The sequence below is a fragment of the Cydia splendana genome, chromosome 20, assembly GCF_910591565.1.
Source record: "Cydia splendana chromosome 20, ilCydSple1.2, whole genome shotgun sequence".
Lineage (NCBI taxonomy): Eukaryota > Metazoa > Arthropoda > Insecta > Lepidoptera > Tortricidae > Cydia > Cydia splendana.
In genome coordinates this window covers 16,212,909-16,236,858 of record NC_085979.1, presented here as the reverse complement: position 1 = coordinate 16,236,858, position 23,950 = coordinate 16,212,909, and the positions used below count along the sequence as shown (strand labels likewise).

Sequence of the window (23,950 nt, the reverse complement as noted above, 5' to 3'; positions counted from 1 at the left end):
CTGTTGATTTCTTTTTAGGGTTCCGTACCCAAAGGGTAAAACGGGACCCTATTACTAAGACTTCGCTGTCCGTCCGTCCGTCCGTCCGTCCGTCCGTCCGTCCGTCCGTCCGTCCGTCTGTCACCAGGCTGTATCTCACGAACCGTGATAGCTAGACAGTTGAAATTTTCACAGATGATGTATTTCTGTTGCCGCTATAACAACAAATACTAAAAACAGAATAAAATAAAGATTTAAATGGGGCTCCCATACAACAAACGTGATTTTTGACCAAAGTTAAGCAACGTCGGGAGTGGTCAGTATTTGGATGGGTGACCGTTTTTTTTTTTGCTTTTTTTTTGTTTTTTTTTTTGCATTATGGTACGGAACCCTTCGTGCGCGAGTCCGACTCGCACTTGCCCGGTTTTTTTTTTCTGTTTTTCTTTCACCAATAACGTGCCGACTAATCGGCCATTTTTGCCGACTAGTCGCCGACTAATCGCCGACTACAAATGGGGCCGGATAGTCGGCTTTCCCGACTAGTCGGCGACTAGTCGGTACATCCCTAATATTTATCAAATATAGCTAAGAACCACTGCAAGGAAACTCGCTTTCACGCAAAAAAATCATGGGTACATGCGTTTGACACCTACGATGCCACATACAAACGGACAGATATTGGATTGGCGTTAAACATACAACATATAATACTACACCCCTCTTTTTGCGTGGGGGGTTAAAAATAAAAAGAACGACAGTGCCTAAAGTCGTATTCATCCACCTTTTAAAAGGAAGTTGAATTATTTTGACCAGAGGTTTAATCACCGAATAAAATAGATAGAACGGACAGAGACGTGCTGCGTTCGTTACGCCATCTGGCAGTTTAACAATGAAACTTGATTACGTTTGTGCGTTCGTCAGAATCGTCTCGATGACTGTTGATGAAACATACAATTAGCGAATAGAGCATGCACAACACTATTGCACACACCATTTAATTTTGTTGTTTACTTTTATAGGTGAAGGAGACATCGGAGAGTATAGACGCCTGACTGGTGCGGGTGAAGCTCTGCGAGTGCTACCAAACAAAATATTACAACGGGAGGTAAATCGGCCGCCGACGGTCATACTCAGCTTATCTACTAAGCCTACAAGGTGAATTCATTTATCAGGCAACCATTCTGGCTTAACCCTACCATAGACATAGAGAAATATAGTAAGACAAGAGTGCTCACTCCATACATCAGTTTTGGTACCAAAAAGACTAATATTTTCATAGTCGAAATCTAGCATCGAGTAGCCTCGTGACAATAGATGTAGCACCGACCGGAAAGTCTAATGCTCAACAACATAAGACTTTCCGGTCGGTGCTACATCTATTGTCACTTGACAGTACTACTACTGCTACTTAGCAGTACTGATAATTCCGCTACTCGATGCTAGATGTCGATGCATATTAGTGCCTAAGCATACGAGGGGTTTAGCCACACTGGCACTGTGATGAATTAATGATCGCTCTTTTACACAATTATTATCCGAGCGTCACTAATGCAGGTGGTTGCATCTTGGTTTCACCTGTTTACAGATAGGCTTCAATTAACTAGTTTTTGGAGCTTTAATTTTTCACTATATTCAAACCTGTACTAATTTGACGTTTCTTTGAAAGGATTTAAGAATCAGAATTGTATAGATGTGCACACGATCGCCCAGAAATGTATATTATGTCTATTATATATTTGTCAATGTAATTGCGCTATATTCAACTAATGTTTCCTTGGTTTATGACATAAATATCGAATTGGTTATGTATGACGAAATATGAATAACGAAGAATGTTTTAATACGCTTTCGATTCTCTGAATTTGTTTTGAATTTGACCTTTCGTTGGGGCATACACTGTATCTTTTCACTAGACCCAGAAAAATGATTAATTTAGTTTTGAATTTAGCTTAGTATGACCGTCTAGTATTAGTTGTTAGGTCTAGAATTTTCAAATTACTATTTGGCTGTGTTCTCGTCTAAATGGGATGACGTATTTATGTTTAATTTTCCTTTTTAGTCATATATTTAAACTTTCTTAATCCTTTATTATCATTTGTTTTTTTATTGCTTTGTTTCTAAATATCAATTGTAAATACGTTTTTACTTTTTAGCGCTGTAACGCAAAGTTTTACGTTCAAACTAAACTTTTCTAAGGGTGGTATTCCACCCTAATATAGAAGGCGCTATAATGAAAATCTTGTAGGAAATCCATTTTCTAAGCAACCACCATTATTTATGATTGATTAGTGATATTATTCTACTATCCCCTTAAATGTTGTGTGATACACGTACGAAAAGGCGAATTCCACTCGTATCAGTGTCAAATACCTGTTGTTTTGTAATTAGGTGTTTGATAAAAATATCTCTTTTATCAAACGGTCCCATGCAGACAGAATTTCCTAAAAACTATGTCCAAATGTATGAATCGTAAATCTAGATGTAATATTGATATTTTTTATTGTAATAGTGGAATATGATTTAAAAGGTTTTTAAAAAGTATAATAATATTTCACAAAAACAACATTATGAAACTGGTTAATGAATATAGTCATCAATTTTTCCTTTAAGTATAATAAAGTCAGTTTCGTCTGTCGTTTTTGTAATTATTTTTACACAAAAATCGTAATGCAGCTTCGAACACTTCCTCCTAAGGTCCGCGATACGGCTACTGTAGCCGTACCATGAGTTGACACTTTACGTTAGCGACCGCGTAAACTCGATTGCAGCCCGTCTCTGAGAGGGAATGCGATCGAACCCACGTAGTCGCTAACGTCATACCGTCAACTCGTCATAGCCATGCTGTAGATGTAGATTTTAATTCAATAGTGTTGAATTTCGAAATTTTAGAAAAGACTGATGTTTAATTGAAATCAAGTACTTTTTAGAGTATAGAGCACAAGTTTTAATAATGTTAAACTTAAAATCTTGCTTATTTTAATAGCACTTCATACATTTAGTTCCCGTTTAGCTTTTCTGACTATTGATTTGAATGATATTGGAGTTGGCATTAAGGAACATTCTATTGGAAATGCTATTATTTGGGCGCGATTTTTCTGTTAGCACTATTATAACTCCTTGTTCTCTTATGTGAGAAAGTCAAGTGACGATTTTAGAAATAAAGTAAAGCGTTTTGTACGTTTGCATATTTTTTTTTTGTCACCAATAATTATAGCCTATATAAGAACAATTATGTCATAACACTGAACGCGGCGTTCGTAATTGGCATACTAAAATCGATGATATGTGCCCGGCGCGGCAGCGTGAGGCTTACAACTGTAATACTTATGTTGTTTTATACCGGGTGTCATCTGTAACACGAGCAATTCATTAAAACATGATTGTACTCCTCAAACGATAAATCCTCAACAACTTTGTTTAACCTTTCGTATGTGTGTGTAGAATTTATCGTTTAGTCGATTATACCTCATTGTTGTCACGTAATTCTGTATGTTAACCATTATTCTATACGAAACCTTCTCTGAAGGGAAGCCACATATTTTAAAACTGCATGGGTGCGGTTTTGTAAGAATTTGCGTTTTAAGGTCATAAGTTGTATGGAGACGACATCACCGTACTCATGTCGTTTGAAGAACACTTTAGATGGCGAAGCACAGCGTCGTATGTTATGCGGGAGTTGGACTGTCACTAATTGTTGGGTGTGCAGCGCCATCTAGCTCAGTACGTGGGTATATTATAATTTTTTTCATTTGTCTATGGTACAGTCAACTGTAAAAATATGGGTGTACAAATAATCTCAAAAATATGTCCCATAACTCTGATGTCAGTGAATTAAGAACTATGGGACATATTTTTGAGTAAGTTGTCTACACCCAGATATTTTTACAGTTGACTAGGTCTGACACACACTAAGCAAACGGCACAAGCCAGCACCGCAGTAAAGTTTCGATGTATTTTTATTTTTTCAAAAATTATAAAAAGACATTCGAAGAACAATATAACTTCGTCCACAAATAACGCCAGTGAGTAATAGTAATATTAGTTGTAAAGCAAATGTAAATATCTGAACGAAATGTCGCTCTGTTCATATATTAATCATAATCGATAATAGATCGGTTGATTTAGAATGTTTTATCAATAGATCGCTTGACGATAGATAGATAAGACATTTTTGACCTTTAACATGCGATTTATACTTAACTCGCAAATTGACATGCAATTCGGTTTTTATATACGGCCAATCCAAAATAAGGATTATGATTTTAGCCCTCTATTGTACGTTTGTAAACTTATTTCGTGTGTTTCAAAGTTAAAATTTTATTGTAACTTGAGCCGAATTTCACAAAAAATCGGATTACATTGCCAAGTATAGGGCTTTACGAAATGTAAGTAAAAATACGTTTGTCGAATAGATTGTTATACGATCGCGGAAGTGTTATCTTTGTTCGTGTATAAACTTCCACGCATGTAAGTGTACAGAAAAGTATAACCGATGTTGTTTATGACTAGTCTTTTTTTAAACGAAACAGCCCCAAGGGAACATATATTTTAATAAGGCAGTTATTTTAGCGACTGGCAATAATTAGTTATATTGTCCTTGGGTTAGTTTCAAATGATATTTTCCATAAAATGAGAAAAATGAAAAAAAAAAAAGCTTTTGTAAACTAAGCTGGTTATTTATTATAATAAATCTTCTAAAACTCGAGACTCTTTTATTTAAACAAGGTTGAAAAATGGCTCCTGGTACTTAAGTCTCTCGCTACGCTTTGTATGTAACATTAACACTCGCGATAGTTTCGTCTCATTTCATTCAGATGAAATATTGTGGAATACAGGGAAAAGAACATAAACACAAATTAATTAGGTACTTATATTAGATTATTTATCACAATTTTTCTCAGATAAACATAGCTGAGATCTTTGAAAATATCTAGGTTATGTACAATATGAGATTTATAATTTGCCTACAATTCTACATACTATGTACTATAATACATACAGTTCTTTAACACTATAATATACAATTTTAACCCCTTTCACGGTTTTAAAGAATGTAAATACAAATATCACATACCATTTGTACAAGATTCCAAAAAACAAAACCAACATATATACTTGCACTACGTTTAGGCTGCGTTTCCACCAGAGATGCGCGTGGTTGCAACGAGGGAAGTTTTTGTTAACCAATAGAATCACTTCATTTGTTTTCCTCTCAGCATGTAGCGCATCTCTGGTGGAAACGCAGCCTAAGCCTTCTATATACTTGACCTTACAGCCTAGTTTTTATCAACGTCAGATCATATCCAAAGTCACTGCAAGTTTCACATTCACTTGCATTCACACATGATTAGTTTCCACGACTTTCTTGTCTTTGGTCCTCTTTCTCCCCTCCAAATCGGCGTATATGTCCTCTAGACTCCTCATCTTGGTCTCGGGCACGCACCAGATGAGGTAGAACACGTTGGCGAGGCAGATGAAGCTGAATATCCAGAAGATGGAGTGGTAGCCGATGGACGCGATGAGCGGCGCGAACAGTTTGAGCAGCGCGAAGTCTGTGCCGAGGGATATAGCCATGATGAGGGTCGCCACCGTGCCGCGGAGCTGTGGAATAAGGTGAGGTTTATAAAGTGGAAAACTGTGTTATCACAAAATGTTTTTAGTCGCGGGCGAGTGGTTTCCGTCAGAAAGAGTACTTGTATGCAGTGTTGACATGGGATCAGACCAGACAGAGATCAGATGGGACAGGCCAGATAAATGAAATTCATTCATAAAGTGGCCATGCTTTTTGTAGCTCGGCATACATTTTTTGCGGAAGAAAATATTTGGTCCCTTAGTCCTTGCTAGTGTGCCTCTTTAGTGCTGCGTGTTCGTCGGCTGTCGCCTATTTCCGTCTATCTCAGAGAACTTCGAGCTATAGCAGTTTGGCTCTGATTTACGCCTGAAATATTTTAATAGCAATATTTCCTTATTAAAATAATTTTTGCTTGCCTCTTGCATCAGGCGTCAGTACTGACTCTGGAGAAAAGCAAAAAAAACCCATTAATTTTTTCGGGAGTTACTTACGAAATTATTTAGCAATTGAATGACATCACTTCTTCGAATTGTGGGAAATTAAAAGCTCACCTGAAAGTTGAACATTTCAGTCATAATGACGAAGGGCAGCGGCTGCAGGCCGGACGCGTCGGCAAAGATGCACACGCAGAGCGCCGCGATGGGCACCCAGCCCGCCATGTACACACCGATGCTCTGCAGGTAGAACCACACGCCGAGCAGACACATGCTGAAGCCGGCGAACAAGCTCGTCACGGCGAGGAGCGGCTGCAATCAGGGGAATAATTATAAATTTTTCTAATAGATTTTCATATCGTGTGTTTAGAAATAGGATAGGGAGTGAGCTCTGAAGCAGTGTTGGCTATTTCTCGACTTATAGTTTCCACATCTGGCACTTCGCTCATAGCCAATGGTCAACAGCACAAATCGGTACAGCGGACGAGGTGGTCAAAGTAAACTGGGCAGCCCAATATACTATAGACTAGAGTGTGCGCAGATTTTGATCCCCTGTGTCTTCGACAGTTAAAGAGCACTCTTGGCTTTACTTTCTGATGACGGTTGCTAGTGTACGTCGGATGACAAAAAGGGACCTTATTGTGGAAATCATTATAACGTAAATTGCCTGATATGATGATTATCATGATAAAAATAATATAAGACATGTGTGCCTAGCTACTGCATAGACGTAGGTATGTATAAGTAATAAGTAGATAGGTACTAGATTTCGCAAGAATAAATCAGTCGCATATAAGTCACGATGTTATGTAAGCATGTGCGGTATATTGACCTTTGGTTGGCACGAGTCTTCGATTGATTCTTGCACGTGGTGCGCGGGTCAACTGATAGGGAACCTAGGGCTATGTGCGTCAGCATGTCTGGCTGGTTTTTAGTAATTTTACCAAACAGGATTTGCGTGTATTTTCTGTGCTAACACTTTCATCGTTAACCTAGGGTTAAATTGAACTGGTAACTCCAGGCTTTACCGGTTAACCCTGCATGGCGCAAGTGGGCCTTAGTGAAATAATATAGGTAAACGTTCTTGTAATATAGGTAAACTTGGATAGAACTTTCGCTTCGAGTAAACCTAGCCTAAATACTCCCGGTATTTTACTTAACTAGTAGTTCGCCCCGAACTGAGAACTCGCAGTTAACCAAAAATTATTATAGAGCGATCGACTTTGTTGCACCTAATACTTAGGTATCGTACAGTGCGACATAAAATAGTAGAAAATAAATGAGAGCACCACTTTCTACGTAACTGTCACATTTTTGACGTAAAATGCTTACACATGGCAACAATTTAGTATGGACATTTTTGAGTTCCATTTTATTCAATTTCTACTATTTCATGTCGCACTATAGGCGGCAATAAGGCGGCAATCTGCGGCAATGGATCAAACATCGCCTGGATTTATTGCAAGGTCTGTGGAGCCCTTGACTGATAGATTTAGGCTGCTATTTAACTGATCACCAGATTTAGTAAAATTTAATACCAAAAATAGTTATTTGTACAACAAGAGATCAAAGTTTGATATTTCTTCGAGTGCTTATTTTGAGTCCCGTGCAAGCGAAAGATTCTATAATAGATTCACGAGCGTAGCGAGTGAATCTAATTTAGAATCTTGAGCGTAGTAAGGGATTCAAAAGTGCACGAGATGTAAATAACTTTGATCTCGTGTAGTACACAAAATTTTTCACCCTAAGCAGTGAGAACATACCTAGAGGGACAGAGATAATAGAACCCAAGTATATCGAACTTGTATTAGACCCCGCATGTTGAAATGACATTTGACTATAAAGGTCACTTGAATGTCATTTTGTCTCACTCAGTGAGCAAAATTGCATTTTGCTCACTGAGTGAGACACACTCAGTGAGCAAAATCGCATTTTGCTCACTGTTTTTAAAAAGCAAAGTACCCTTGTTCGAGCTGCTGAGGTGAAAAATCTATTTTTCTCAAAAATGGACGGCAAAGTCGACTTTGCCGTTTAAAAAATAGGTTGCGAAGCGCGTAGTTTATGGTCAGTCAAAAATTAAAAAGTTAAAAACATTGCAGTCTCGATTTTGGGACTGCAATGTTGCATACAAATTCCATTATTTGTCGAGTTCCAAACTTTTTAAAAGTTGAAATGGCCATATCAAATGAAGGCACAGGCCCATTAAACAGCCAAACAGATGATTAGTACCGCGACTATTTAGCTGTCTCAAATAGGTTGGCGTATTTTCGGCAGAAAAATACACTTCTATTTTTTTATTAAAAAAATAAAAAGGCGTCAAAGCTAATTTTTTCAATTGTTTCTACTTTTTTCTGTGAAAATATATACGTAAGAAAGTTGCTTTTGTAAAATATTTCTATGATATTTATATTTCTTGCACCATTTTTGAGAAAAGCACTATATATGACTCGGCTGGAAGGCTACTTGCTGGCTTCGGATTCAATTAAACGGACTCCCAAGGTCGTCCGTTTAAAACGAATCCTCAGCCTGCAAGTAGCTACTTCCGAGCCTCGACAATAATGTACTATTACCACCCTAAAATAATAAATGATCACCAAAATTATAACACCGTTTTAATGTGAAATGATTACCAATTTTATCAATTAAAACATTTATTTACATACAAAATATATACAGTGGTACTACTAAACGAAATTAATAACTAGCTTAAATCTAAAATAGGCCCTTGAGGCATTGTACCAAGGATGCTGGCGGCATTTCCTCGCTGTATCGCAATGCTGATACGTTGTGCGAGGTAGCCGCCAGCTCTTCGGTCACCAGTTACGTCAACCAGACGCTTCGCGATTTCTGCGAACAACTTATGCGCGCTGGGACCCCATGGACCTAGAGTTTCAACACCAAATGGTACAAAATGGTACTCTCTACCGAGGCTCATATTTGTTACGTTTTAGAATTTCGGCGCTTTCCGCCGCTCCGCCCGCTTTTACAGTAGTCCGTTGAAGGTGGGACGGTGCCAGTGTGTCTACGCAGGTAGCATCCCACACCAACATCCGTTCCAAGCTCCAAGGAACTAAGGACACTCCATCGGGCCTCTTGCCATCATCTCTGATAATGCCAGTCGGCTCAAGAAGAGCAGGCACATTGATGGTGGCAAGAGACCGACGGACTATGTCATTAAGCGACGCATGTCTCGAAAAACGGCCTGCACTTTTTTGACAAGATAATCCGTGGTGTCCCAGTCGGTCCACGTCCGTGCCACAAGAGCATATGTGTGGCGTACACACCGAAACCCCGAGTCGCAAACCAGTCGCCAGTCTAAGGGAGGCCGGATCCAAGAAAGTACCAGTATTGGGCGAAGGATGGGCATGTAGCCAGTAACCGGCTTCCCGGGCTCCGACCGCCAAAAGCCTCGCGCGGTCTGGACCTGTACAGTTGTTTAGGAGAGTATTGTAATTTTATTATATTTTACTATCCTTTTAGAGGAAATGACACTAAACTAATCATTATTAACCCAAAAATAGTAAATGATTACCAAATTTCAAACCCCATTTTAATGTGAAATAATAACCATCTTTTTACATCTTGCTATCCTATTAAAGAAAATGACACCAAAATAATCATTGTAAACCCAAAAATAGTAAATTACCACCAAAATTAGAACTCCATTTTAATGTAAAATTATAACCAAATTTTTAAATCTTGCTATCCTATTAAAGCAAATGACTCCAAAATAATCATTGTTAACCCAAAAATAGTAAATGACCACCAAAATTGTAACCACAATTTAATATATCTTTATCCTATTAAATTAATTAATCCACTTCGTCACCTTTTTCTAATAGCATTCTATTTATGTAACAGTCACAGTTCTAACCTAACCTAACCCACTTTTCTAGTAGCATTTCGGTTCTGTAAGGATCGCAACCTAACCCACTTTTATAGTAGCATTTCGTTTCTGTAAAGGTCGCAGTTCAAACCTAACCTACTTTTCTAGTACCATTTCGTTTCTGTAAGGGTCGCAGTGCTAACCTAACCTAACTCACTTAACTGATAGCAGTTTAACTTACTTTTCTAGTAGCATAACGAAATGCTACTACTGCGGGGTACGGGGGGTTGAGCGGGAGGAGCTAGTAATTTTGGAATCAGTTTACTTTAGTTGGTAATACGTATACATTTTTTGGTAATCATAGTGGTTTATTTAGGTTAAAATATCGCATTAATTTGGCCTTCAAGATTTGGTGATCATTAATGATTTTTGGTGATCACTCAATATATTTGGTATTTGAATACAATTTGAAGTGCAGCCGTAATTAAAATGGTGGTACTTTTGTATTTTTAGGTCTTATTTTTTTGGTGTTCAGTAATTTTTTTTGGTAAGCATGATTTTTTTATTTAGGGTACCAAAGTATTTTTTGGTGGTCATTATGTTTGTAGCCATAAATTTAAGCAAAGAGTAGTATGTATAATAGGTATATAGGACAAAGAGAGCCCTTTCGTGGAACGTTTTTGCATCCATTTTGAAGTGCCATCTGTAATTCTTAACCAGAAATATCAACGTCAATATCAGGGGGGGAAGCATAAATAGCGTCTAAGTATGTTGCGAACGTAAAAAACTTTATCTACACACATATCATAAACTCTCTATGACGCCTTCAAAATCCGTAAATAATGGCCCACATTACGATAAACTGTTTTGTTCCAGCAAATTTCTTATCTGTGAAAATGTGGTAATAGCTTCATTACTATATCAAAATCGATTTGGTAATGCATTCAAATTTCGAACATCTCTGAAAAAAAAAGCAATTCGATTTGACCCCTATTCTAATATCAGTCGAGATGACGTTTTATCCGAAATCAAATGACAATTGCATACAATATTGACAAATCCCGCATTGGTAATCGACCCCGACTCTAGTTTGTCTCTGAATTAAAAAAAAACTACGGATGCGTGACATGCGTGAAAAAAGTTTTCTTTTGCCGCCATTTGACGTACAGTTTATATTTTAATTAGTTTGTAAGTAAAAAATAATTTGTTTTGTTGTTTTTAAAGTAACTATAACAAAAGTTTCGTGTAAAATGTGCGATAAAGATATTTCGGAGACGCCAGCTCATATCCGCGAGTTCCGCCAGAGAGGAAAGTGCCCCAATGTCGGCTGTAATATGAGGTTAGTGAATATATCATAGAAAGTTTATAATATGTGTGTAGATAAAGCAGTGTATGTAACTGTACATAATTAGGCATTAAAACACTCATTTCATTCGTTTCATAAACCCACACTCGTATTTTAATGCCTTTCATTATGTAGCTCAAATAACAGGAGAGATCTTGTTATGTTGTTTCGAGCGGGTGATGGGAGTAGAGTCAAACACCTTATGTGTGATAGTATAAGAACGTATATTCTCTAAATGCCTGCCTATATATACACGTTAGGTTGCGCTGACACAAGCAATACGCGTTTATGTCGCAGTAAACCAAAGTGTTACTCAGTGGCGGATTTGCAGTCTTTGCCGCCCTAGGCCCCAGGCCCTGTAGCCGCCCCCCTTTCTCAGCATCAGCACCCATCATATGGACTACATTTAGGTCAGGCAACAAAAAGGTATAGAGGGAAATGCTTGGGACACATTTTTAACTTAGTAACTTTGTTTGGACTCGTAGGCCCTTGAGCGGGCGGGGGGTAAGGGGTTTGAAGGTCCCATTTTTCGGTTTTTCGCTTATAATATCTCAGAAACTATGCGTCCTTGTGACATGATCATTATACAAAATGAAAGCTGATTAAATTTGCTACAAGTTTGATACAGTAGAGTTTTTCGACCGGTAAGTAGCATGTTTAGTTTTTAGGGTTCCGTACCCAAAAGGTAAAACGGGACCCTATTACTAAGACTTCGCCGTCCGTCCGTCCGTCTGTCTGTCACCACGCTGTATCTCACGAACCGTGATAGCTAGACAGTTGAAATTTTCACAGATGATGTATTTCTGTTGCCGCTATAACAAAAAATACTAAAAACAGAATAAAATAAAGATTTAAATGGGGCTCCCATACAACAAACGCGATTTTTGACCAAAGTTAAGCAACGTCGGGCGTGGTCAGTACTTGGATGGGTAACCGTTTTTTTTTTGCTTATTTTCCTGTTTTTTTTTTTCATTATGGTACGGAACCCTTCGTGCGCGAGTCCGACTCGCACTTTCCCGGTTTTTTGAGATATCCGTTCTTGAACGTCTGTAATTTTGCAGTACATTTCCTACAATAATATTCACGGCGCTCACGAGGAAAGGAACCCGAAAGATTTTAACAGTTTATTGGGTAGTTTTATTTATTACTAATCATATTTAAAGACTAAAATGTCCTTTCAACTTTGACGTATGACTCCACACTCGCAAACTTCACGGTGATTTCGCAGTTTAGTTCGCGCCAAGATGGCTGAAAATCATCAGCTGATCGAGTTTAACTGTCATTTATCTACAGGGCCCTCTACACTCGTGCGCGAATCGCGGCGCGAAGCCGCGAACGCGAGTGTTGCGTCGATTACGAGATTGTTCACGCCTTCTTCTACGAACTAGCAAGACTCCACATTACACACTATTCTGGCTTGCTCCGCTGACGCGGGCCGAAAAACCGACTAAAAACGGGGAACAAGGCGCGAAGGCGTGAACAACCTTCGCGCCGCGATTCGCGCAAAAGTGTGGAGAGCCCTGTAGATAAATGACAGTTAAACTCGATCAGCTGATGCTTTTAGCCATCTTGGCGCGAACTAAACTGCGAAATCACCAAGATATCGAAAAACCTGACTGAGTAAAACTTGGAGAAAATTTAATCAGCTTTGATTTTGTATAATGATCATACCGTTAGAACGCATAGTTTCCGAGATATAAGTGAAAAATCGAAAAATGGGACCTTCAAACTCCCCTCTTCCCCCGGCCTTAGGGCTACTGCCGGGGACTTTTGATATGTTCACCTCCTAACTAGTTCAAACAAAGTTACGAAGTCAAAAATTGTGTTCCATGCATTTCCCTCTATGCCTTTTTTTGAGAATTCGTTGCCTGGCCTAATTTTGAGTTAGTTATCATCAGCGAATTTTTGGTCAGAATTTGCCGCCCCCAATATCTCGCCGCCCTAGGCCCGGGCCTACTGTGCCTTATGGGAAATCCGCCACTGGTGTTACTGCTAAACACTAAAAGTGGACAATCGCCATATTACACCTCCCCCGAACGTTCCTCTCACCGCCGGGGTGGCAGAAGAAAAAATTTAAACGCATGTTACTTGTTTACAATTTTTTCTGAAATCAATAAAAAAAAATGTTAATAAATTATATAGGTATAATGCAAACAATCTTTATTTAGCTTGACTTTATGTGTCGTATTAATGTCGTAGTCCTTGTAAAAAAATATCGTTATCTTTTAATAAGAAAATATTATCTTCACTTAAAATGTTATCATCTCCCAAACGTTAACTTATTAATTTACTTCCTTTTCTCATAAAATATAAATCTCGTTCTTTAAAAACATTTACCTACTCTTCATCTTTAAAACATTTACTATTCAACTCTAAAACATTTAAAAACATTTGGTATTCAACTTTACTTACTTTACTTTTGTAGATTCTTTCTTGTTTCTTGAGTATTAGTTCGTTGGTTCGCTGGTCTGGGTCGCCATCAAATAACAGGAGAGATCTTGTTATGTTGTTTCGAGCGGGTGATGGGAGTAGAAGTCAAACACCTTATGTGTGATAGTATAAGAACGTATATTCTCTAAATGCCTGCCTATATATACACGTTAGGTTGCGCTGACACAAGCAATACGCGTTTATGTCGCAGTAAACCAAAGTGTTACTGCTAAACACTAAAAGTGGACAATCGCCATATTACAAGCAGTCACATAAACTACTATTGAAGAAAGGCTTCAGGATATTTATTAATACTGTTGATGTAAATAAATTACCTACCATACACGGCTGGAATAACACACAATTGACCACGAAACACAATTACATGCAGCAGGTTGTGAATCTACCCGCCATAATCTTTCTAATTTTTTTGGTAATAAAGTTCTCAGCAACTGTGATGGCGTATGAAAACTTTGTTTTTTTTAACATTGTAAAACTGAAAGTATTTTTATTTATCTGAATTATGTCGTAGTACAGACAATAAATGGGGTGCTATAATATTTTGAGTTTTATTTGATAAATTAGTTTTTTTGTGACAATCGCCTCCATGACAACGATGGCCATAAATAATCTGTTCTAACAGATGTTTTTTTGTTTGATTCATGCCTTAGATACAAGACTTTTCAGACGTTCTGACGAAATAAAGTGAAGCCATATTTAAAAAAAAGTTTAGCGTTAAGTAATATAGATGTCGCTATTTTTTCGAATAAAGTGCTTTATACACGACTGTCCCTCCCCTAGATTTAAGTCATCTTAGAAATCATAGAGATTAAAATAAACTGTATCTGTGCTAAGCCGAAATATTTCCTGTCAAATGTCAAATAGCTATAAGTATTATATTTATATTATTTTATTTTATTTTTAGCTTGCTAATTATTTCAAAAAGGTAAATTTAAAAACGATATTATAAAAGTGCAAACCGAGCACTTTCATTTGATACTAAATTCGACCATGTTTTTTGCAAATAAAATGACCAGACGAATAGCTAGGCCCCTCACAAACTGCTTTTTGGCCTTCTAAGCTCTTCTACCTCAATAATCCCTTAATCGAGCGTGCTCATAATTTAATGACTAAAGATAAACAGCGTATCACTTAGGTACGCTGTCATTGTCACGGTGCGATGTCGGACCAGTGCCATATTTACTTAATTGTTGGATATTAGCGCGCGGAGGATTTTCCGTTGATTTACGTTGAGCAGTTGATAAATGGGTTTCTAATTGTGCATGATTAAAGGAAGAGTAACGTTAAGGACGCTTGCATAGATTTGGTACCTGCGTCTACACAATTTTATGTATTTATACCCACCTATCTAACCTTTTAATCAATTTATGTTCGACCTCCACCTAAAATGGCATTAAAACTTCGAAGATATAGTTCAGTTCTCAATGTTACCCAGTACTCACCTAGAGTTTATTAATTTTCGACAAATTTATTGACATACAGAAAGCTCGTCTATGCAAACGGATACTATGGCCAATGAAGCCCTTCCGATTCGACCGCAGAAAGGAAGCGGAGCAAACGTTAGCACATGCCTACCCTTAGCTACCCTTATTTAGGTTTGTGGGCTAATATTAGTCTCTCAACCCAACTCAGAACCGGGCAAAGTGGATAAGAAAAGTTGGAAATCGGAACCTACTCTCCGCAGCAGTGAGGATCCCAACCCAACGGGATAAATGCTAAGATAAGAGAAGCAGCCTACCTATCTTTAACCGTATCTTACCTTTCTCCCAGCTCGATCAACCAGCTGGCACGCCAGAAACGAGCCCAGGATCTGCACGACCGCCAGCAGGATGGACTGCTTGTTCGGCGACAGCGCGATGCTGGTGCTCTCGTCCTTGCGGGCCTCCTCGAAGATGTGACTGGCGTATACTAGCACGGCGATGCAGCCGCAGAACTCGCGCGTCAGGTTCACGATCAGCGCCACCCAGAACGCTTTCACGGCGGTCTTGTCGGTGACTGCAAGAGAAACAAGCTTGTCAGAAACTGTCATTCTTTATTCCTGATACGGGTTTTTTTAACCGATGGGACTGTTTTTCAGACACTCAGTAAGGTTTTGTTCTCCTGCTGACGCCATAAGCGCCACGTGTCATGGAAATGCGGTTGTTTTCCCATAGGTACTTAGACCTCCAGGGTGGTTTCAGACAGCGTCAAAAGTGTCATTGTGTATGGGATTTTAAGTTACCAAAATGTCCCGCTTGGCGCGCTGTTCAAAATCCCATACTAAATAAGACTGAACGCAAGTAAACGCGTAGGTACTCACGTCATGATATATGAAATTTACCTACACTAAACTGAAAATCGTAATTAGATTCCAAAAAAAGTAAGACAATGTTGCCACTTCAATAATTTGTTTGTAAAATAGTAAATTCCTTTTTATAAAAACACGCTAAGATAATTTGTTTATTGGTAATTTTACTCCTACGATTTAAAAAAGTACTTTTTCACCTCAGCAGCTCGAACAAGAGTACTTTGCTTCTTAAAAACAGTGAGCAAAATGCGATTTTGCTCACTGTGTCATTTTGTCTCACTCAGTGAGCAAAATCGCATTTTGATCACTGAGTGAGACAAATTGAGTGAGCAAAATCGCATTTTGCTCACTGAGTGAGACAAAATGTCATTCAAGTGACCTTTATTGTCAAATGTCATTTCAACATGCGGGGTCTAATACAAGTTCGATATACTTGGGTTCTATTATCTCTGTCCCTCTAGGTATGTTCTCACTGCTTAGGGTGAAAAATTTTGTGTACTACACGAGATCAAAGTTATTTACATCTCGTGCGTATTTGAATCCCTTACTACGCTCAAGATTCTAAATTAGATTCACTCGCTACGCTCGTGAAATCTATTATAGAATCTTTCGCTTGCATGGGACTCAAAATAAGCACTCGAAGAAATATCAAACTTTGATCTCTTGTTGTACAAATAACTATTATTTACTTATTTTTACATAAATACAAGTTGCGCTAGTAAAAAGTGGCAACATTGTCTTACTTTTTTTGGAATCTAATTACGATTTTCAGTTTAGGGGTTCGGACCGTAGTAGCTATGTTGTTGGCACAGACCAACCCCTATAGACCGAGGCGGTGTTCTGTGGTTGTTGGTAAGTGACTTATAACTTCTACCGTCATTTAAGTCGGTATTGTTTGGGTTTTCCAATATTCACGATAAAATTACTAAGAAGTCTGGATGAATACATCTATCTAATACCTTTAAACGAGCAATTCTTGTACATATATTTATTTATATACTTCGGGGATCTCGGAAACGGCTATAACGATTTCGATGAAATTTGCTATATGGGGGTTTTTAGGGCCGAAAAATCGATCTAGCTAGAGTAGCTCGGTCTCACAGATACCAGCCATTAATTAAGGAAAACAGGCAATTAACATCTAGAATTAGACACATACGTGCGATATTGTATTTGACGAAACGGGACGAGTGCTTTAACTTATGTCATAATTATATACTAGTCAGAATTCCAATATTGTAAGTGTAACAACTTTATTTTGCGACAATAACCCCATTTAATATGTATTAAACAGAAAGGCAAACAATACGTGCAGATTCATCATGTCAATTGGCGAGACCTCCCCGGCCACCGCGACCAATCACAGACCGTGCTTCAGCATCGCACATTACTTCCAATTTGCCCCATTAATTCGTTTGCATGAATTTGTATGGCGTCAAAAGTCAATTGGCCAATGGACCTGTGATCTGATCTCTTGGTTGTTTTGTTTTCCTATTTTTTAACCTTGATTAGTTTATTGGTGCTATCAAATTGTAGGTATAGAATTTGCGAGAACTATGAAGAATCAATGTCCATCCAGGCGAAAAGGTGTTACTCAACGAAATACATAATAGGTACACACCGCTACGTCAATCTGCATGAACCAAAATGATTTACCTATTTTAGCTACTCACATCTCCATTCTGTCATCATGGCGCCACTAACTCTTAGGCTTTACAGTAGGTAGGTACAGTTTCCTCATGAAGACAGCGCAGCAGGCACTTAACCTTTGCAAATGGAGAGTGAACTAGTAAGCATATCTTAGGTACCTACTTAGGCATGTCGTACCTTCTGACTTCACTGCCTGACCACCACTTGGTCAATGCTAATGTAAGATTGTGGTCTGTATTCTGAAAGTTACTTACACAACAGCTTCGGTGAGAACTTCGGTTCGCTGGTAGTCTGCTCAATGATGAGGCGGTCCACCTCCTCGCTGATACGTTTGTCGTCTTGTGGCAGAGACCGCAGCCAGCTCAGGACCTTCGCCGTTTCCTGTTTAACACCAGACATGGACGTTTTGAAATACATACATACTTAAACAAAACCAAAATGTAATGTTTTTAATATCCCTATTCGTTTTGGTGTCTAATTTCTTGGCCATGAAGGGGCGGAGACGGGATAAGTGATTCTGGTGAAAGGATTTGAGATACCCACACGAGCCCTATCTGCCCAGCTGTCTGTCCGAAGTCCGAATGTTGTCCTCTACAGTACGCATTTCTCAGCCGATCTCGCGATATTTTAGTACATTCGGTTTTTGCGACTTCAGTGCGAGTTTTACAGTGCGAGCTCACAGAGCTACTAGTGATTGTTTCTCTTGCAGCATAAATAGTTGTCACGTTAACTATTCTGTGTACGTATAAATAATCACGTAACTATTAACTATTTCCCCTTGCCTAACCCAAAATACGCACAGATATATACATACCTAGATGAAATGCACGTGAATCTTCTCAATACGAACTCAATGCGCTGATGTTCAATTGTTTGTAGCAGTATACTTTCATTTATCTTACACATAATAAGTAGGTACTGTGCAGTATTTTCCACTAAGAATAATAGGAATCGTGACTTCCGTCGAGTCTCTTTTCTGTATTTTCATTGTGTTGCCCTACACTCCCTACAGATAATAGATGAGCATTCAGTGAATAGCTTATTTTGTCTATAAAAGGGTTGAGTTTCATTCTTGGAAGTAGGATTGTTTGAGTCTTGGTTGAATCCAATAAACGAGAGATTACTTTGTATTTCTAAAATTTGCAGCTAATTAATTATAAACTACATATATTGCTGTATTGACCATTACTTAGGGGGGCCATTACTTAATTTGAGATAGGTATTCAATTAGGAAGGCGGCATTTTAATTGTGGTTATCTGTGAGTTCATCATAATCTCATCCACATGTCGAAGCATAAATTACTAACGATGTTACTCATGTAGGTAGGTACAGTCAGCATCGAAAGGGCGGATCAAAATACGCGTCAAGAGCATCTAACATTCTCCAAATACTTATCTAAGTAATTGCTTAACAAAAACCGGCTAAGAGCATGTCGACCCATGCTCAGTTTTCCAAGGGTTCCGTAGTTACCCCTCAGTCACAATAGACTGCCTTGATAAGTGATTAGTATAAGTAAGTATTATTTAAGTAGGTATATGCCAAAAGGGAGTACTTACCTTCACAGCGCTTTGGAAAGGCATTCAAAAAGCACGAGGAAAAGAAATGGGAAAGTGTTAAATTGTTCATCCGCTACTATTGGTGCTGACTGTACTAACGGCCACCCACTTTACTGGCCATTGATAGACTTTATCTCGTCCTACGTACTTACCTAATTATATCGACGGTGGTACATACAAGCATACTTACTAAAAAAGCTCTGCGTAGATTCATACATTAAAATCACTACACCTCGCATCAACAGAATGTTTTTTGTCCCACTGTGCACCTTATAAAACAAAGTGCCCCGCCGCGTCTGTCTGTTTGTATGTTCACGATAAATTCAAAAACTACGAACGGTTTTTCATGCGGTTTTGAGTGATTCTTGAGGAAGGTTTAGGTGTATTATAATTTGTTAACCCGTGCGAAGCCGGGGCGGGTCGCTAGTATCTAATAAATCAATGATTACGTAGCTAAAGTTTCAACATATTTATTTTACAATTACGAAATTTCCTACCTTTTCTATGAGCGTTACGTATTTTCGAACAATCATAATTTCACGCGAGTGCTCATATTTTCAGGATTTAGGAATATTTAATTTAAAATTTAATAAGCGGATTCTTGTCGAAAGCTCTCAACCTTATTAAAACCGGTCCCTTAACCAAAATCTGTTTTGATCAAAGGGATTCCTTCATATCTTTATCTTCTAAATTGACTTTACTTTTTCACTATATATATAGGAACTTGAATTAAATAGAAATATATTTCCCGTAATAAAGAAAATAAATAAATACATATTGGACATTCTTACACAAATTGACTAAGCCCCACAGGAAACTCAAGAAAGGTTGTGTTATGGGTAGATTATATATACTTATAGGACAATGGTATATATAATAAATAAATACTTAAATACATAGAAAACACCCGTGACTCAGGAACAAATATCTGTGCTCATCACACAAATAAATGACCTTACCGGGATTCGAACCCACGATCATCGGCTTCGTCATAGGCAGGGTCACTGCCAGACCGGTCGTTGGTAATAATAGTTACCGATACAATAGTTACTTAGCTCACGGTCGTGATGGTTACTTGTGAATGTGCAAGATCGGAGTATGGCGATATTTTTGCCAAAATCTTTCCATTCGCAAAGTTTACCAGTCGTTTTGTTTCCTTTCGCTTGTTTTTCCGAAGTTTATTTTGTTGGTATCTATTTTTACCGAATGCGATAATTCCATTAGCATAGCTTCTCTTCTATATTTTTTTGAATATTATTTTTTCTATGCTATTTTTTTCCTTGACGCACTTATCGAACGAGCGAGCGAAGCGAACGAAGTTCTTACATTCAACTTTGAACACGCGACTGGCTAGCGGCACGTCCCGGCATTTCGATGTTTTTAAGCTGAACTGTTAGAAGATAGTTTGATACTCAATAACTAAAGTAAATTTATTCTAATTTAAATGAAATTGGGTAAACATGTAGTCGAGGGCATTATATTTTAGTCATTAAATTATGTGCAGGCTCGATCAAGAAGTTATTGAGCTAGAAAAGCAAGAAGGCCAAAAAGCTGTTTGTGAGGGGGCTTGCTATTCTGGTCATTTTATTTGCAAGAAAGTATGGTCTAGTTTGGTATCAAATGAAAGTGCTCGGCTTACACTTTTATAATATCGTTTTTAAATTTACCATTTTGAAATAATTAGTAAGATAAAAATAAACATAATATAGGTATTTGACATTTGACAGGAAATATTTCGGCTTACCACAGATACAGTTTATTTTAATCTATATGGTGACATAAATCTATCAGTTAAGGGCTCCACAGTCATTTTACGTCGCACTATACGAGTAAGTAGGTGCAACAAAATCGATCTATATAATTTTTGCCAAACCGCGAGTTCTCAGTTCGGAGCGAACTACTAGTTATTAATTTGTTGAAATCTATAATAAGTATGTATTTACATACTTTTTGTCAGAATTGCAATTCCAATAGTTATGTGGGGGTAGTCTTATTTCTGATATCGTTACTTTTTAATTTCAATACATAGAGTGTGGTTTGAGAAAATATTCTCGTTATTGATTAACTAAACATATTTTGGGTTCATCAGGCACTAAATAACGGCAGCTAAATTTATTTTATGTATTTGCCTTCTTTTAAATAATTTAATACAAAATAGCATTATTTTTTGTTACTGATCTGACATCTGTGATTAAAATTCTGTAGATCCTGCATAATCCAATCTAAAGTGGTTGTTGACGAGGTATTTTCGATAAGATAAATCTTAAGGGGCCCACTGATTAACAGTCCGCCGGACGGTATCGGCCTGTCAGTTGTTCGGAACTGTCAAAATTTTGTTCTAACTGACAGGCCGATACCGTCCGGCGGACTGTTAATCAGTGGGCCCCTTTAGAAACTGTAAACGCAAGTTTACAGTTTCTAAAACTTATACACCTAGTGCTAAAGTAATCATAAACAGTGGTAGCAAGAAGGCACCCAAAATAAATATAAGAATAGGAAACAATGCGAACAGAAACGGGGCTTTTAAGAACAAAAGAGAATGGGTAATTATCAATTCGGATACATAAAGATTGGGAAATTATGAGAATGGATTTGTTACTACTGGGAAAAAAAGAAACCGGGGAATAAGCTACAGAAAAAAAACGCGATTGGTAAATTTTGCGAATGGAATGATTGCCATCAGTAAAAAAAAGTTTTTGGCGAGTGTATAGATCTTTTCCCCAAAATCGTTAATTCCGCGTAGCAAATTTTCCATTCGCATTTTTTCCCACCCGAATTTCTACCCATATCGTTTTTTTTTTGTCATTCGCTTGTTTCTCTATTCTCAAATTATCACAACATTTTTATTTCTTACGCTATCATTTTCTTATAATTAATACTTTCCAAGTCGTTTATTTTGCTTTATTTTTATTTTTTAGGCGATAATATTACCATGTGGTCCCACCGCACTGTTTCTTTTCAATAAATATTTAGTTCACAACTTTATTAGCTAGACGGAGCCCCGCTTCGCGGAACTCCTATTTCTGGGCGGTTTGCCCTTCGGGAATCTGAAGCTACCTAACGAACCTAACCTACCTAACCTATTAATTTAGTGTGACGTCCATGAAAACATTACACTTTGGGGAAAAAGTGTAAGTAGGTTAGGTTCGTTAGGTAGCTTCAGATGCCCGAAGGGCAAACCGCCCAGAAATAGGAGCCCCGCGAAGCGGGGCTCCGTCTAGCTAAGTTATAAACTAAAGGTTTTTTTTAAAGAAACAGTGCGGTGCTGCGGTGGGACCATGGTAATATTATCGCCTAAGAAATAAAAAGAATGCGAATAAGACGACTTGGAAAGTATTAATTATGAGAAAATTTTAACCTAAGAAATAAAAATGTTGTGATAAATGTCAGTAGGTCATATTTGATAATAGAGATATAAGCGAATGACAAAAAAGGGTATGGGTAGAAATTCGAGTGGGAAAAAATCTATACACTCAGCTTCACTGCGTATATACCTATACCTATCTATTTGTATATAATATGGTGCTTCAAATCTTGTAACTTAAATTTGAACCACTTGCGGGTGTCTGATTGAGCTGAAATTTTGCATACTTCCATATTTCCGATGACAATGCAATAATATGCTAACATAATAATATACTGATCTACAATACAATAATATTATGCTGATCTGATGATGCAGTCGGAAGGTAGCCAAATGAATTCTTCGATGGAAAAACGTAAACACATTGAGTTTAGGCTCACTTAAAACGTCTCGCGAAGTACTTGATAGACATGCAAAGGAGAGAAAATACAGTCGGGAATGAAAGTGTGTATCAAAAAATATTTTTGAGGTTTACTTGTTACACACTTTTATTTAGCTTCACTGCGTATATACCTACGAGTATATCTCTTTGTATATTCATATGGTACTTCAAATCTTGTAACTTAAATTTGAACCACTTGCGGGTGTCTGATTGAGCTGAAATTTTGCATACTTCCATATTTCCGATGACAATGCAATAATATGCTAACATAATAATATACTGATCTACAATACAATAATATTATGCTGATCTGATGATGCAGTCGGAAGGTAGCCAAATGAATTCTTCGATGGAAAAACGTAAACACATTGAGTTTAGGCTCACTTAAAACGTCTCGCGAAGTACTTGATAGACATGCAAAGGAGAGAAAATACAGTCGGGAATGAAAGTGTGTATCAAAAAATATTTTTGAGGTTTACTTGTTACACACTTTTATTTAGCTTCACTGCGTATATACCTACGAGTATATCTCTTTGTATATTCATATGGTACTTCAAATCTTGTAACTTAAATTTGAACCACTTCCGGGTGTCTGATTGAGCGCAAACTTCTGTATTTCCGATGACAATGCAATAATATATGCTAACATGGAGCTGATTTGATGATGCAGTCGGAAGGTACCTAGCCAAAGAAACTCTTCGAAGGAAAAACATAAACACATTGAATTTAGGCTCATTTGAAAGGTCTCGAGAAGTACTTGATAGACATGTGTACTTATCAAAAAATATTTTTGACAGTTACTTGTATAAGATGTAGTGATGATAATAGTCAGATCAGAAAATAATTAAGTACATACTTACTTATACTTACAATGTGCATGTGGCGCTCGCCTACTGGCGGATATGACACATTTTTTGAATAAATAGGGACTTATAACATGGCTACAAGTTTTACGTACCTATATTAAAACACCACATACCTACCTACTAGATTGAAAAAATAAAAAAAAATCTTTCTAATAATACTTTAGTGAGTAGACTAGTGACTCTGTGAGCTACTTAACCTTTTGGACGCCAATGACCGATATATCCGCACCTCAGTCC

At 37.7% G+C, this 23,950-nt stretch overlaps 2 protein-coding genes across 2 annotated transcripts in view; one reads left to right on the top strand and one right to left on the bottom strand.

Moving 5' to 3' along the window:
- Window positions 1-1,128, top strand: part of LOC134800589 (protein CASC3-like) — a 42,329-nt gene extending 41,201 nt beyond the window's left edge. Inside the window, 1 exon segment of the mRNA XM_063773079.1 lies at window positions 999-1,128. Coding sequence (XP_063629149.1) covers window positions 999-1,031 — 33 coding nt within the window. The 3' untranslated portion in view covers window positions 1,032-1,128.
- A 3,819-nt stretch (window positions 1,129-4,947) lies between these two features.
- Window positions 4,948-23,950, bottom strand: part of LOC134800561 (facilitated trehalose transporter Tret1-like) — a 32,478-nt gene continuing 13,475 nt past the window's right edge. Inside the window, exons 5-8 of the mRNA XM_063773048.1 lie at window positions 17,799-17,925; window positions 15,367-15,602; window positions 6,103-6,297; window positions 4,948-5,580 (exon numbers count right to left, since the gene is read on the bottom strand). Of these exons, the coding sequence (XP_063629118.1) occupies window positions 5,317-5,580; window positions 6,103-6,297; window positions 15,367-15,602; window positions 17,799-17,925 (822 nt within the window). The 3' untranslated portion in view covers window positions 4,948-5,316. The remainder of the gene's footprint in view (window positions 5,581-6,102; window positions 6,298-15,366; window positions 15,603-17,798; window positions 17,926-23,950) is intronic.